The following is a 16703-nucleotide window of genomic DNA, read 5'->3' on the forward strand; positions in this document are numbered from 1 at the left end:
ATGCCTTACAAAATATATCGCTAACTGGACACACAAAGTGAGGAAGGCAAACAATGCGCGTGCTGAAAAGTGATACGGACCGTGCGCTGATCCACCCTTCGCGATTTTCTAAATGAACTATGCTTCGTAAAGCTCACGCAAATTGTTTGTCTTCCTTTCTTTGTGTGCACTTTTAGCGATATATTTTGTAAGGGCCGACTAAATTGATAGTGGGCGGTCGATAACCTGCAGAGTTGCCATTCATTGCGACGATCTTGAGATAAACCTTGCTAGAAATAACTACAACAATAACACTCAGCGTTAAGTTCAGGCGGACAGCCCAGAACGCCTAGTTCAGTTAGAGCCTGTACTTCTGCTGAAAACTCTTGCCAGACGTCGTCTGCAAATACACCGCGCCTGTTCCCACTGTTTCCTTAAATCACATAATTCCGGCGCAGAAACAAAATTTCTAGTTGAATAATGCGCTACTGCCGATGCGTGGTTGCACTTAAATTTTGGCGCGAAAAGCGTGCCAAAACAGCGCCGCGGCAAAGCGGTTGTTCACGTGACCATGCACGTGACACAACTTTGCCCAATCAGAATGCGCACTTTTCTTTTTATAACTTGACTGCGGGAACGAAAAATTTTTATTTGGCGCTACGTCTGCTTTGGCGGCAGGAGATAAAAACCTAAAAGTAAGTACTCGACAAACTGGTGTGGCGCGCGTCGCAAGCGTTCGTGCCTTCTCGCGGCGTCTCTTTAATTTCGCGTACTCTCAGCTGGGGGGCGGGAGTCGCTGTTGACGCGGAAGCGACGTCTCGCCTCGTCGACGGTCCTTCCCCGCCAGGAGACGAAAAGGAGAGCGCGAAGCGTCGTCTCCATGGTGAATAGCTGAAGCCGGCCCCAGCGCGGCGTATTTTGAGGACGTCGGTTGGCGTGGGACGACTCGGGAGCTCGTAGGCCTAAACCTATCGCTGGCGACGCTCGGCGCGTCGCTGGGCCAGCGCTACGCTTGGGAGCCCGTCTCGCGGACGTGTCATCGCCCAAGTCTCACTGGATGGATCTCGAAGCGAGCTCGGTGGCCCGGTAAATAAGTGCCCGCCCCATATCCTTGCCGTCAGACGACGTTTACGGAGCCGCGATGTTGTTGCGGAGTCGTTGCGGCGAAAACTGTCGCTGCGAGGGGCCGCACGAAAAACACCGTACCAGGCATCGGTGAGTGAACGCAGTTTCCGTTTGCGTGGTATAACGGACTTTTATCCCGGATAAGTGACCAAGAAAACGGAACGAAGTGGACCTAGTTGCGTGCAGGTGTCGTTCAAAAATACCGCAACCTGTTTCGTTTGTGTACATAGGCGCGCTTGAGACGACGTGTTGGGGCGCGCCTCTTTTTGTGGTACAAGAACGCGGATTCTAACATTCTGGTTAGTCGTAACTGGCAGACGGAGTGGTAGCGCGTGTTTACGCTTGGCACGTTATTCTTGTGTAGAACGCGATACACCTGTCGTGGGTTGCTAGGAAAGGAGGCGTCCAAACTCGCCAGGTGTTTATTAGCCGTTGTAGTACTTGAAACGAAACACGCCTCTCAGCGTTCCACCGTTGTGTTTGCGTAACCCTCTCGTTTATTCGAGAGCCTCGACCGTGCGGCGGATTGCGACGTGCGAGAGAGAACAGGCGATTATAAATTTGCTGGCCTTGTCACTTTTTTATTTTCGTTTCATCTGCCTACCGCGGCACCATGCGCGCGTTGAGGACCCTTCAAGTGTTGGTGGTGCTGCAAAGTGGACGCAGTCTCGCTAGGCGTAAGATGGCGCGAAGTTTGGCGTCTTCAATCAGCGCGCGTGCAGCGGCTGCTATTTTGAACGGCCACTAATGAACGCGCCGCTCGACTTTATGGCTTCGGCGCTGTTCCGGCGGGGTCGTGCCGAACGGAAATAAAATGCGGCCAGCTGTCTTCCGAGGGATGATCCGTTGCGGTGATTGCGATCTGTCGAAAGTTCCGCATGTGGTCGGAGCGGGTTCCAAAAAAGTAAAAAACAAAAGACGGGGCACGGTGATCTATAATTAGTCTTGCGTAACGGTGCCGCTCTTTTTTTTATTTTTTTGTTCCATAGCCGCTCCGGGGGTCTGGTGTTGCAGGGCGGTGCTTGCAGTTATTCAAATGACTCGTTGCTGCTCCGTGTGAGCTGACTCGCGACGTGTAGTGAAACATGACGTTTTCCTAGCGCTAAGTCCGTCATGACTTGTAGATGAAAAGCTGTTAAAGATCGTCGTAGCCAGGCAGTTTGAAAACGGAGATTTCAAAAAGGCCAGGTAGCCTTTTTGATATCAACACTTTCAACTTCTTGGAGCACGTTTCTTGTTAATCGCGCTGGGCTACCGCCTCTAGCAATAGCGACTGTTACAATAACTCTGCTAGACGGAACTGCTTGCTCTCTGCGTCTGCAGTCTCGCTTCTCATTTAGCTTACTAATAATTTAGCTTGCAGGTGTAGCTCACCGAATGTAAATCGTAGTGATATTTGATAAAGTTGCAGTTGTTGGTGCGGATGGCTAAGTTAAAGTAAATTTGCTTTTTAAAACAGCAAGAAGTGAACAGAAAGAAGGCTTGGCAGCACAAGTTATTGTCAACATGAACAATGAGTGATAGCTTGCTTGAACATGTGAAAATATTTTCGTATATGTCAAGGCTGTCCATTGTCTGCAAAATTGGTGTGGCGGCCGGGTTTGCCATGAAGCGAAACCTTGAGCTTGGTGTCAGGGCCAGATGTTGAGTTTTCCTGCTTCCAGTGAGATTTGAAGTGGTCGGTGGCGGGGTTCGGCTTCTTGCCATCTTCTTAAATTCTACAAGTACCCTTAGACGCAGAAACAGTTTATAAAACATTTTCTTGAGCAAAAAAAAAAACTTCGATTGCAGCGAGTCTTTTAGCTGTGAAATAATGGGTCTTGAAAGTTGTGGGTAGTTGCAAGTTCTCTCCTGTCCATGTAGTTGGCACACAACGCATAACCACATCGTGTTTGGCTCACGGCACTCTTGTTGTTACTCTTTGTTAGCTCGAACCTAGTCTCAGAAATTTGCAGGGTATATAACAAACATCTGGGAAAAATGCTTGCGTGGAAACAAAATTATTCGACACAGTATGATTGCTGGTGTCGGGGAGCTTTGTTGAATCCAGCATGCGTAGGGTAATGCAGACGGCAGTTCTCAACATGAAAACTTGAGTGGCATCCCCAGGTGGTTGAAAGGAATCTGGAGCACTTCACTACGGTTCACCTCACAGCCCAGGAGTAGCTTCAGTGCGTTAAACTTCCAAATTTGAAAACTTCTCTTACTTTTGGAAGGTGTTAGGTTGCATGTGTCGGTACCCGTGCCACAAGTACACAAAAAATGACATTAAGTGTTTAAGGCCTTAAGATACCGAATGGCATTATTTGGGTGGGTCAGGCTACACGCGAAAACGCAAAGGCATTAGATGTGTTAGGCACCACATAATGACCAAAAACAGAAATACATCTTATTTTAGAAGTTTACACAGAGAAAAGTGTTTTTTTACAAGGGTAAAAAATGTTTGTAGAAGAAAACATTAATAGAAGTAGTGTTTTCTAAAAAGTGGTGTGAGCCGTTTCTGAAAGTGGTTTCAGCAGCTGCCGTCGCCTGCCAGTGGTAGTAGCCAAATCCGAAGAATTTGAAACGACGAGTTACACGATGTTTTGCCTTTTGGCGCTCTTTTAGTGAACTTCATCTTCAGAACTTCGCCACCAAGAGGCAGGGCCGTACCCAGAAATTTTTTTCGGGGGGGGTTATGAATTTTGGGAAGGGGGTAGTTTTGTTGAAAGCAACAGTAAGTATTGTTTACGTGCTGCCTGGAAAATATTTCGGGAGGGGTTTGAACCCCCAAACCCCCCCTCTGGGTACGGCCCTGCCAAGAGGGCACCAAAAATCGTCTTATTTCGGAGTTCAGCTATGTCTCCATGTCAATACGCTGGTGCTAAGTTTCCTTGGTTCCATCAAAGGCAAAAAAATTTCTTTTCGCGCCCATTGTGCTCGATAGTAGCCAGATTTAAGGCGTTCATGAAGGTGAATGAGTTGTGCGGAACCTTTTAAACCAAAAGGACATTAGAGCGAATAGCATTAGATTTTTGCGCGTAGCAGTGAATTAATGGCATTAAAACTTAAGGCATTAAGCACTGAATGTCATTTTTCGTGTACGTGTGGCACGGTTATTAGATTGCATGTGTTGGTAGAAAATGGAGCTGAATTTGCACATTACAAATTTGTCGTGACATGGAAAAGTGTTTTGGGGCTGTGCGGTGTGCTTAATAAGCATGTTGAAAATATAATTTATGATGCAGAATAGCCTACAGCCTGCTCTGTAATGGCCTTATTCAGCACTCAGTTACAAAACCATTTCCCTTTTCACGTGATGCAAATGCAGAAATTGCTAATTACGGCTTGGTGGAAATTGTGATTTTGTTCGCTATTTGTTTAGCTTTGAAACTCTGGTACTGGGAGGTGCACCTGTTGCGAGCCAATCGCTTGTCAGAGATGCATTCCTTGCATGGTATTTATAGCCTCTGTGTTATCCTAGTTGCAGGTGTTGTATTGCATGCGATAGAAAAAAAAAAAAAACTTCCTGCAGGCAGCTTAATTTTGATACAAACCTAATTTTCACTCATTTTTGTAGCCTGAAATATGAAAAAAAAAAAAAAAAAACTGCAAATAATTCTGGCTGCATATTTGCTATCTTAAGAGCGAACATCTTCTATTCTTCGTTCGGGATCAGTATGAAAGAATGAAAACACTTTGAGGAGTCCAGAAATGGCCGTGTGTATTCTCAAGTCATATGTCAGAAATGGAGGAGAAATTTGAACGGTGAATGTGCACATGTGGTGCGATTTTCATTGTTACCTGAAGTTATTATTGATTGAAATTATTCATTTAGCTGCCGAGGTTTGTCAACCCTGCACTGCAGGTATTTTCTGTACAGGTGGTGCATTATTTGTGAGCAGTAACTGTACATTACAAACACTACAATCCCGGCACTCAGAGTGAATGGTGTAAAAAAAAATTCCCCTCAGAGGAACCTGTTCGAGCAAAGATTAGGTGCCATACATAGGGGCACATTCTGTTAGCTCTAGGCAGTGTACTTCCAACGATCGGTTTTTCTCAGGTATTTACAGTTTCAGAGATAGCAAGCTTGCCTTCCTTATGGTCCTTATCGGCTAGTTCACACGTGCAGCCATGGAAACAGCTCAAAGGTTAACTGTTCTGCCATAGCTTAGTCTATAAGCTGCCTTAAAAGACACAGGTAGGATGGAGCGATTTGCAAATCTATCTCATTTGGCATTCATGTTATTTTGCGAAATTGGCTAGAGCTTGTAAAGTTTCGAAAAATTTTGAAATTTTTTTTTGCAGCGTGATGCAATGGTGACATGTGGGTTTAGGCAAACAGATTCCAGTTTTGGTCAAATTCTGAAGATATTTGGACTGCGAATAGTCGCTTAAATGGGTTCTGAAACATGTTTCGATAATGGCAAAAAAAAAAGAGTTGTCTTTAGTAAAACGTGCTCAGTGGAATTTGTGCCGAGTATATAACTTTTTTGCGTACAGTAGAAAGCTCGCTCTTCATCTACAAAAAGTGTAACTTGCATTTTTTTTCCTGTGCGTTTGAATCGTTGCCGTCATTCTGCACATTAACGCGGCATCACCATATTTATGTCGCAGATAAGGGATTTCTGTTTGACAGTGTACGCCGGCACGTTTATTCAATTAGAATCGCATGCGGCATGCCTATCCACTGTTGTATTCATGTAGGTGTATCGTTTTTTAAACTTTGTCACTCCATTGCAAGATGTGGGCACAACTTGTCAGAATACATGTGTATCTTGCTTGAGTGCGATGATTGTCTGCCCTGTGCATTGAGGAGTCTTGTGAATGCTGAAATGGTAGTCTTAACAACTGATTGCATTTACAAAATGCTTGGTACAGTAATTTGCTAAAGTATTGTTCAATGCTATGCGCCACGTAGTGTTGGTGGCATAGGGTGCTTCAGAGTTCTGCTTAAATTGTGTACATACTGACTTCTACACACACACGCACAAAAAAAGAAGTCAGTTTCTTAAGAACCTTTTGAAAGACTCTTCTCTTCTCCTGTAATAGAATTTATTTCGGACTTTTCCATCTAACTAAATAAGAAATTCTGGGATGGCATGCTTGAACTGGCGTCATTTCTTTTTTTCTTGCGGCATGTTTTTGATTGTGGAGGAGACGGTTTGCTGAAAACTAAATTGGAGCTCCTTTGTGGGATTGCGCTGGGTGTAACGCAAAAACAGACTGGAAGGAACACAGACACTTAACGTAAAGACTGTGCTGAAATCACCTTTGCGCTCTACCACTAGAAATGACGAAACGAGATTTTAAAAACGAGTGAAGGCTGAGGAGGCTTTTGTTTGCTTACCATCTCAACTAACCTGTTATAAGCTGGGGGAAATAGAAAGCAAGCTCTGTTCGCCGAATGCATAGTTTATTTTTCGAAATTGGTGTACTGCATTTTTTTTTGCATGTTCTGTGTCCTCTGCATAACACACTTCGCTTGCGATGCAGCGTCAGTGCAACCGTCCCTAAGCACTAATTTCCTGTATACTGAGGCCTTTTTGCCTTTCATGTACATGCCTGTTGAGTCACAGAATTGTTTCAGAGTAATAAATGCGGTGAATTTTGCGAGCTGTTATCTTCCCACCAAACAATTTCTCATTTTGGATGAAATCTGATAAAGAGCAGTTGTAGCTTATTGTCATGAGCATTCCATGCACAATGCCTGTTCCAATTTATTTTTTTATTACAGCTTATTGTTTTTCTCCTCATACTTATCTTATCCACGTGGTGAAGGTATAAAAGCTATGCGTCAGATTGCGTCAGTGTGTTCCTCAATGCACTTTCGAAGTCCTGTTTAGGCTGTTATCACATTGCAGGGAAAAAAGGCATGGCCCTCATTTGAAGAGACTGGAAGAGTTGTAGACATGGCCTGATTAGTTTAGTATGTCAAAGTCCAGAATGTACAGTCTGTGACGAGAGTTTGTTCACCCAGTGTGTGCATGTTTTCACCAATACAGTGGATTCAGAAGTTTAGTTCCTGATGCGCTATCCTCGTGACGTATTTTGGATTCTTCAACACACAGGCTGTGGCATTTGATAGATTGAAGGCACATTTAACGTGTCTGGATGGTTCGAAAATAAATAAAATGGGTAAGCATCACAATTTGGAATGTTAGGGAAGCTTTCATGCCAAGCAAAAATTGCCTGGATTTTTCTTTTGCAATGGTTGTAAAGGTGCAGTGGATATCGTTTCTGACATACCTACCTGCTAACTGTGGGGAAACTAGATTTAACGCGGCCTCTTTTGACCACCCCTCCACCTGCAAGGGAAATTGTACGACTTAAAATACAGGGCGTACGAAAGTATTTGTTAGGTAAGGAACGGCATGTTCAAGCTCAAAGAATGCGACAATCAAGTGGCGCTATGTAGTGGTTGTTCGTAATTAAAACCATTAATGAAGGCCGTTGTGAAGTATTGGCTATAATGTTGTTTTGGAAGGGTGGGGACTGATTACACGAGGGGCAGTGGGCCTTTTAATTTTTGCAAATGTGTTTTACGTTAAATTGTTCTAACATTGTTTGAGATTTTAAGGTTGCTACTTGTCTAAGATCTCGAGGGATGCTTCCCTAAAGGGACTCCCTTTGGCGATGTCAACGGTTCTGACGGACACAGCGCTGTACTGTGAAGTACCTGCAACTGAAACATTTGGTCCTGGAAAAATCGGTGCAGTGTTCTTTCCTTTTCTTTTTTTTTTCTTTTTACTCAGGAGGATTATCGCTAGTGTTGCAAGCTGGGAAAGTAGTGTTCTTGTCCAAACAGGAGTTGGCAGCTGTTTTGAGTTTGGCGTGCCATCTTTGGGCATCACTTGTGCATGCAAGCTGCTACAAGTCACCATCCCTCCAAATGAGGCTGGTTTCTTTCTTACAGATCATTGCAAAAGACGCGCTCATACTCGGGCGTGGAGAAGGAGCAGAGTGCGTGGTCGTCACATCGGACGGAAAGCAGCGTGGTGGCGGCCTCTGAGCTCTCTTCAACTGACCTTTCCTCGCTGGCTGGCTTTTCACCGCCCAGCAGCTCGACACCTAACTGGGCAGGAGTCTCTCGTCGGAGGACCGTTCAGGACCGAAGGGTCGACACTTCACTTTCCTCAGTTGACCGATCTGCAGCGTACACCACAAGTAGCGCTGTGCTGGTGAGAGGCTGCTTTCGTTCCGCCTTGCTCAGAGTTCTTTCATATGGAAAGCTGCGAAACTCCCCATAGGCCCCATATATATATAAAAAAACTGTCTGTGGTTGGGCTTCTGCACCGGCAGCAAGCCACAGGCAATCAGATTAGCCTGCCATCTGTCAATGTCGACAAAAATAGTGTAATAATCAGTTGCTTGCGGATGCTGCTGCTAACCATAAAGGAAACGCCATAAAAACAATATGAGCAATGCCCATTTATTGATTCCTTACTTTAAAGCACGTTTCATTAAGTTTTATTTTAAAGCGAATGTTTGGCAAAGTTAAATTTTCCCCCCTTGAGATTCCGAGCTGGTGCACTTGCCCGTCGTTTGCAACAAAGCAGGGGTGCTTGCACGGTCCGGATTGGGAAGCAGAGTTTCACAACTGGTTTATATTGAGGAACTTTGGTTTTTCGTGGATGTTGGGAAGGAGATGGGAGAATGGAATGAACTTCGTCAGAGGCAAAATAACGGTGGGAGACCTGTGGACGCACACTCGCCTAAGTCCAATTTTAGCTTAAAAAGGGCACTTGCAGCACTGCTTTGGTTGCTTGGTTTCCTCTAAGTATGGCATTTTGCGGGCTCATTTTCTCTTTCTGCGAAAAGGATCCTGTTCATGGCTTTTGCTCTGAAAAAAACTGTAATTTCTCTCCACGCATTCCCATTCACCTATCTCTGCCCTCTTGTTCATCTTCTTCTGTTTCTCTGTTTTGCGTCGTAGCGCCAGGGCATCCTGAAGTCGCCGGACGAGACCGAGCTGCAGAGCGTCAAGCAGGTGCGCTTTGACGGCGTCCAGAACGGCAGCGTGCACTGGGGGGACCGCTACAGCGACGACTCCGACGCAGACGGCGCACAGGACGGACGGTGGGTGCGGCCCTTGCTCTGCCAAGGTTCATGCAGCTCCTTGTAAACCTTGGAACACCCTTGGAAAAGCTTGTTTCCAAGGCCTTGGAAGTATACTACGACATTTAGACAGCCTTGAAAATCTTTGAATTTCTTGAATTTTTATTATAATGAGACTGCCGAAATGCAGTGCGCTATTGAAAGCAGGGCAAAAACGGGAAACCTGTGTGCCCGAGCATAAAGGTGTCCTAATTTTCCTAACTGATTTGCGGTGCGCATGCTAGAGGCTGCCAGAAACGGTGCCTGACGTTTTATGCTCTCTCGAGCTTCAAAATATTTTACCAGCTTTAAACTCCTGCTAGAGAATAGAGAAGAATGTTCGACTGCATGATGCAGCAGCAAGTAAAAGTGTGATGTGTGTATTACATTTTAGCCGTTGTGGGTTCCCAGCCTTGCAGGTGTCTTCTGTCAACGCTACATTTATGAAATGAGCTTTGACTTGCTTATGCATATTTGTGCATCACTAGAGACTGTTTTTGTTTCCTGAACTGGTGCAGGTGAGTGCAGAGTGCTACTGGAGCTATATTATAGTAAAAAAAAAAAGAGCGTATGCTGCACTGCTTGCACTTGTTCCACGAGTGCACAAAATAGCTCTACTCTGTAGCCCTCCTCTATTTTGCAATGTGTCAGTGACTGGACTGGTTCAGCCTGTCTGACCGCTGTCCTTCCTGTTGCAGGGCCTTGAACGGTGTGCTGAAGAGCAACGGCCACTTTGCCGGCGACTCGGCTACCCAGGCCACTGGCACAACGACCACCACCACCACCACCAGGACAGTGACCACAGAGGAACTGCCCAACGGCGACACGATGGGCGACATCTACTCGGACGATGAGGATGAGGGACAGGCTGTGCCACGCATGCGTGGTGAGCTGTCCTACCATTTTTTTTAGATGCGAAATGCACTTTGGCCGCTTGCCCCGCAACTAGTGTGTCTGTGTTCACCCTGCCACGGTGGCTAAGGCGGTTGCTCTGCCAAGACGAAGGATGCGGGCTCAATGCCCGACTGTGGTGGCCACTTTTCTGGAGGAGGCAGGAAGTGAAAACTCTCTGGGCCTTTGGGAAACATTGAAGATCCCCCAAAGTGTTCTAAATTAACCGGAAGCCCTCCACTACAATGCGCTTCGTAGCCCAGGTGTAGCTTTCGACACATTAAGCCCCCAAAACTTTTTCTTCTTTTTGTGTGTGTATTTGTGTTCATGTGTGTAGTAGTAGTAGTAGTAGTAGTAGTAGTAGTAAGTATTGTTGAATAAGGCGGACTAAGCCTTGCATAGCTGCCGCAATTGCTCCTCCTAATCGTCCCCAATACCATATCAAAACTCTCAAAGTCATCACACCTCACTTAGTCCTAAAATAAGACGCACAATGTCACCACACCTCACTTAGTCCTGTGGACTGCAAGAATTCGAGTAGGAGATGAGACACCTCTCTTCGCACAATCCAGTGGTCCCTAGGAAAAATGTCCTGCGATGTAGCATGGGGCACTCCTAACTTCTGGAGATCACGAAAAAAAGTTTGTCGCCAGCTGTATAACATTGCCTGTCGCGTCAGCTGGTGCAACAATCTCTTTCCTGTTGTTCGGTGTATGCTTCCCTGCGCGCTAGCGTTCTTTCCTGCTGCCGGCCACAGCATTGTCCGTGCAGCTGTCAGCACAACTTCTCAAAAACTGTACGAAACGATTCACAAAATTTCTCCGCCCTTTGCGAGGTAGTGCTTTTACTGTTCTATGTTTAGGGACTCTAGGGTGGCTGGTACCTTTGCACGCCGGTGGACATGCCTCAGGCATCCACCTCAGGCTTCCATTGGGAAGGGGCTGACGCGTCAGACAGTGTTATAGAGGCAGCATCGAAGTGGTTCTAGCCAACCAAAAAGTGAACTTGTGCCACCTGTGAAGGGGAAGCTGCTCGTGTGGTGGCCGAATTGACGCATTGATTGATTTACCGTATTTACTCGTATAATCCTCGCACTGTTTTTTCAGAAAAGTCGGTGCGAAGATAGGGGTGCGAGAATTATGCGGGAAAAAAAAATCCGGTGCACAGTGTTGCCAATTTGCCTTCTGCCAGTCCCGCTAAATGTAGCGGTTGTTTTTTGTATATGTAAGCTCAGCGTTGCCAACAGCAGCTATTTCGTTTTATTTTATTATTTGCAACGTAAACTGTCTCCCGTCAATCAGCGATCATGAAATTGCCGCCTTTGCTTTCTGGCGCGCGCCCTATCTCGTCGTCGTCAAGTGCGTGCCTTACTCCAGTAACGCACGTTGAAGTCGGTGACGCCAAAGTGCCTGCCTGCGGCGCGGTTGCCGTGTTTGATCACGTACATTATCGCTTTCAATTTGAAAGCGGCAGTGTAGCTGGCGTTCTTCCCCATGGCGAAGCGGCACCAAGCACAAAACAAAGAGATCAAAAAGATCTCAAAATGGCAGCGAGCTATCCACCACTGACACGAGCATGGAGGCTTTTTTTTCCTCCATGGACGCGAGTGACTCACTGACTGCTGCTGCTCAACGACGGGACGGCGACACGACGACACGACAGCGGGCTGCGCGAACGCAGTCTAGTTGCGCGCACGCGAAACCGGCTCAAGTATAGTGTGAGTAGCGTGTTAGGGCGCCTGTTAGGGAGTAGCCATGCAGGTTTTTAGGGCGCCTGGATGGCCTTGGATACACAGCGCTCTCCGCCGAGCGGAGAGGCGGCGGGGGAGGGCGCGCGTTGGAGAGCGCGTGCACCATGCGGGTTTCGCGAGCAGGCAACTTTCGCCGCTGCAAAGTTGGGGGTGCGAGGATTATGCGAGGAACCAAAAAATCCAAGTTTTGGTGGCTCACATTAGGGGTGCGAGGATTACGCGAGTGCGAGGATTACGCGAGTAAATACGGTACTAGTGAGAGAGAGACAGAAAGCTTTTTATTATAGAAGAAAGCCGACAGGTTTTCCAGAACATCAACACCAATGTGCTATTCGGCAGGGAGAAGGGTAGGGGAGGATAAAAGGGGCCCTATGGATAACAGGGCAGAAGAATGAGGACAAAAGAAGCAAAAAACAAAACAAAACAAAAACAACGAAAGAAAACAAACAAAGCATACAGGGCGCAGTTTGTGTGAACAGTTCGATGAACATCACGGTAGTATTTTAAATCATTTCAGTTACGCCGATCTCGTTCAGGTATTTAAATAATGCAACTAGTGCTTTGCGTCGAGCGGAAAGCGAGGGCCATGGATCGCGGAGTACTTTTAAGCTGATTGGTTTTGGGCATAGGTGCCCAATCTCCTGCGTCCAATGGCACCTTGCGAGCATATGAGCGAGGCACCCTAACAGTTCGTGTTCCACGGTTTGCGGTGATCTGAAGTTATCACAGTAAGGATTTGAGGCTGCACCAAGCTGAAACAGGTATGGTTTTGTAAGCGCTGCGTTGAGGCGCTAATTCACTAGTCCGTCAATTATGCATGCATTGAGAGGTCTGATTCTGTAGATGGACTCAGTTTGTGCATGACTTGGAACTCCGAAACAAACAAACAAAGAAGAAAAATCTCCTTTTGGCTGGCCTTGAATTGTGGCCCGCTTGGTTGCCAGGGGAGCACGCCATCTGCTGTGCCATGCTAGCAGGTTACTTTCTCTACGCGAACAGTTGTAGGTGATGGCTGTGCATTGCATGCTGCTGTGGATGCCACAGTCTCTAGGGTGCACTGCTCATGGTGTGTGCAAAGAGTGTGCTTGGATGGAGTTGGATTTGAATGGAGCTACGAGTCAGGGAAACTGGGAGTTGCCAATGTTTTTTTAAGCGACACGTGCTATCGTTGTTGGTCTCTGTTTTGGTATGCGGCATTGCCAGTTGCAATTTACCGTTACTTTCCTGTTCCTCCCCTGCGGCATTGCCAGTTGCAATTTACCGTTACTTTCCTGTTCCTCCCCCATCTGCGCTTCGCACAGGAAAAAGTGTTACGTGTGCAAGTGACGGGCAATGCAGTTTGCTGTAATTACTGCAGTACTGGGGTGGATTTCTCTTATCACCCTTGCTTCTAGTGAAAAATCTTAATGAAGTTTTGCACGCAGAAACTACGCGCATCATTTCTGTGTTTGGAGCTTCCCTGTGCTTATGGCGTGTAGCGCCCTGCCAAGTGCTTTCATAGACATCCCCATCTCTGACAGAGTAAAATTTTGCGAATGTCTGTATTCGTTTCTTCTATGAAGGTTCAGTTTTTCAAGTGCAGCTCGAGCAATGGATTGTGTAGCTTGTCGTTACTGTTCTTGGAAACTTTTAACTGCTTGGCACTGTGTGGCAAATGCAGCAAGCTACTTTTGCAGTATCCTGCCACCACAGAATGGTGCAAAGGCTCTACACTTATTTTGAAAGTGTTGCATTCCGTGAAATCTGTCTCGAATCTAGCTAGAGCATCTGCCATCTTAATTAATTAAGCGGCCATCAAGGGGTCGCTCACAGAATTGACATTCAGTCAATTAGTCGTTGTATCAGTTGATCAGTCTATCAAATAATGAGTGTAGAAAATATTTGTTTGCAGAGACACCCTGCTACATTGTATGAAATGCACTCACTACAGAACAGGCACCTCTTTTACAGGCTGAAAAAACGAGTAAAATGATAAAGACACCAGTTAAAGGTTTTATCTCTTAACAATGTGAAGTATTAAGCTTCACTTATACTCACTTCAGGTGTCTACAAGAGAGGAGAATGTGCTACGAGGGCAAACATATGATCTGAAACGATGCTGAACTTAAAACAGCAAGACTGGGCTGTCGCAGTGTAACTAAACGCAGCAACCTGGAATGCTAGGGGGTGGTCTTACTGTGCTGAGAACGACGCCGTAGCCGTCCCTTCACTGTCCCAGCTGCTGCCCGACCTGACGGGCTGCACAGTTGAGACCCAGCGGAGGAAAAGCAGCAACACTTGTGTTGGGGCCCCCTTGTGCAGGGCGTCAGCGGCCGGCTGTCCACCGTGCGGTGTACGTCGTGGGTGCCCAGAACGCGGCCGCCGCAGGAGGGGCAGCGCGAACAGCGGGTGCCGACTGGCGTTACCGCCATGGTGGCACGCAGCGGGTGGCCTGGGCAGAGGCGGCAGGGGCCTGGGGAGGGCCCGTCGTCGAGCAGCTAGAGGTCTCATCATCGTTTTGGCGTGAGTGATTGGAAAGGGCTCTATGGGGCTGTACAGGGGCCAGTGACTTGTGCATTGCGGGTCGGACCGCTTTGCAGGCGAGGCTGCAGTTTTGCATTTCTTGCTTTCTTCTGGTAGTGAAGTCATCCTGCCAGTTTTTTGTTGCAATCGACGAAAATGGAGGTTGAAGCCTTTGTGTTGTGCAATGATAGCAGAAGTGCTTCCAGTAGAACAGATAGGGCTGTTTATTGAAGTGTTTGAAAGTGATGATCTGCAATTGGTGTGTGCACGAAAGCGGGCAGACTGTGCCTATTCAAATTATGCTGAGTTTTGAGTCTGCTTTGACTCTTATACCGGAGCCTGATGATACGGGTGGGTGTTTTGCTAAGACCTACTGCAGCAAAAATGATTGAAGCTCGCTGAAGGGGTGTCACTCAAGCAGTGGCTCATTGGTGGTAAAAAGAGTGCCTACTCTTGTCAAGTCCTTTTGGTTGTTCTGTCTGTTCATTTACAGGGGCGTTAAACAGGACTGGGCCATTTGTGGAAACTCTGGAAGAATTGCCAATAATGAAATAAGCTTGCTGAGCCTGGGCATTTTGAATGACCCTAGCGTTGAGCTGCAGTGCTTGGCTCAAATACTAGGCGAGAGTTCAGTGATAACTCTGCAATTTGAGTTAGAACATCGGCAACTTACTATACCGCGGTACTAGTGTATTCCCTCCTTAGCGCATTATTCTCAGTTTTGTCGGTTTTAAACAAACCGTGACAAGCTTGGCTCATTAAAAAGGCTTCTTTGTCCCAATAAAATTATAACAATGTTATTGCAAAGCTCAAACAAATGACAGATGTCAGTGAAAACAGATAAGCAGTAATGACTCCCCAGCCATCTATGATGTCGCAGAATCCTGTTTCTGTGATTGGTGCCCGTCGGCCAAGGCCACCGCCCGACAACATGATTGGGTGATTGTATTGGGGCTTCTAGTTGCACTTGATCGTATAACTCGAATGCTAACGTGCAGTGCACACACTGTTTTTAGTGCTGGTCCAGGTTATGCAACTCCTGGCCATATTGCATCACTGCAGCCCGAAACTTAGTTTTTCAGTGTTTCTGGCGTATTTTTTTCATTTAAACATATTTCGTGGCTGGGATGTGTGTGAAAGAGTTATCAAAGGCTCGTTTTTTCTAATTAATCACAGTTGTATTCTTGATTTGGTTCATGGCCCCTGTTGATGCATTCGTTACGAGTGTCGTAGGCCACCTACCACCAAGATGAAACAGTCTCAAAGGTCAGGCCTGTGTTGTCACTCCTTGCATTACAGCTGTGCAAAAGTTTTTTTTACAAGGGGCAAAACTGGGGAATTGTGCTCCTGCACTTCTTATTAGCCTTGTGCTGAGTTACTTGAATGGCAGTTTGGCACTACAGGCTTGGTCTATTCCATGAATGGGGTGTCTTCTGCCTGGTGTGCAGGTTCCCTGTGGGACTGGCTTCTGAGCATCTGGAAGGTGGTGTACCTGGCAGCGGCAGCCCTGATTGTCTGCGATGCCTGGCTGCTCTCGAGGTGAGCCATGGTGCTAACGATGGCAGCAGTTTTCTACACTCTTGTTGTGTGTGTAGTGTGTTTATTCAAATATAAGGCGAGGTTTTTTTCCAAAATTCCGTAGTCTCAAAGTCGTACCCCGCCTTATAATTGAAGCTCAGTGTGTGCACGTGTGTGTGTGTGTGTGTGTGTGTGTGTGTGTGTGTGTGTGTGTGTGTGTGTGTGTGTATGTGCGCGTGTGTGAACTGCACCCCTGCCTTATAATCGTGACTGCCTTATAATGAAATAAATATGGTACTCGCAAGCCCCCTCAACCTGTATCGTGAAGTTTCTACCCCCAAAACTACCATACTTGTAGACACGGTGATGAGAAATTTTTACTGGCCATGGAGGAGGGATGACGGGTGTAGCATTCTGGAATAAAAACCAGGATCAGGGCAAATTTGCCTAGAAGAGCCTAAAGTAAGAAAAAAGAAAAGCTGCCAGTTCTGTTGTGCGAAAGGCCAGTGATAGCTGGACCACCCCGGTAACTGAATGGCATTTGTTGTACAAGCAAAGGTGAAAGAGGTGAGAGTGGGGCAGCAGTGTGAGAATGAAATGATGAAAAGGGGAAGTAGTTCAGCTGGGCTTTCAAATATTACCGGGAGCTTCAGCGTAAGTTGCGGTAGATGAGACCCCTCAACTTCGAAACAGGCAGTGTCAGGATTGAAGGAAAAGGCAGGTATACCAACAGAGCGCTTTATTCAAGGGGGTCCAAACATTTCAGAGCTCGCTCGGCCCCTTTATCAGGGGTGAATGTTCTCAAGCACAAGCACCACTTACAAAAGAAAGCCTCTTTTTGTATTAGTTTCTTGCCCTT

The 16703-nt window shown here is 46.6% G+C and overlaps 1 protein-coding gene across 2 annotated transcripts in view; it reads left to right on the plus strand.

The window, feature by feature from the left end:
* Positions 1–682: 682 nt before the first annotated feature.
* The window catches only part of LOC144166794 (uncharacterized), a 66691-nt gene continuing 50670 nt past the window's right edge, over positions 683–16703 (plus strand). For both annotated transcript variants that reach the window (XM_077696283.1, XM_077696284.1), the window contains exons 1-6: positions 683–1194; positions 8003–8267; positions 9023–9165; positions 9882–10069; positions 14126–14326; positions 15775–15865. In XM_077696283.1, the coding sequence (XP_077552409.1) occupies positions 1121–1194; positions 8003–8267; positions 9023–9165; positions 9882–10069; positions 14126–14326; positions 15775–15865 (962 nt within the window). In that variant the 5' untranslated portion in view covers positions 683–1120. The remainder of the gene's footprint in view (positions 1195–8002; positions 8268–9022; positions 9166–9881; positions 10070–14125; positions 14327–15774; positions 15866–16703) is intronic.

This window comes from Haemaphysalis longicornis, unplaced genomic scaffold, assembly GCF_048455015.1.
Source record: "Haemaphysalis longicornis isolate Haplotype H1 unplaced genomic scaffold, Haemaphysalis longicornis Haplotype H1 scaffold_19, whole genome shotgun sequence".
Lineage (NCBI taxonomy): Eukaryota > Metazoa > Arthropoda > Arachnida > Ixodida > Ixodidae > Haemaphysalis > Haemaphysalis longicornis.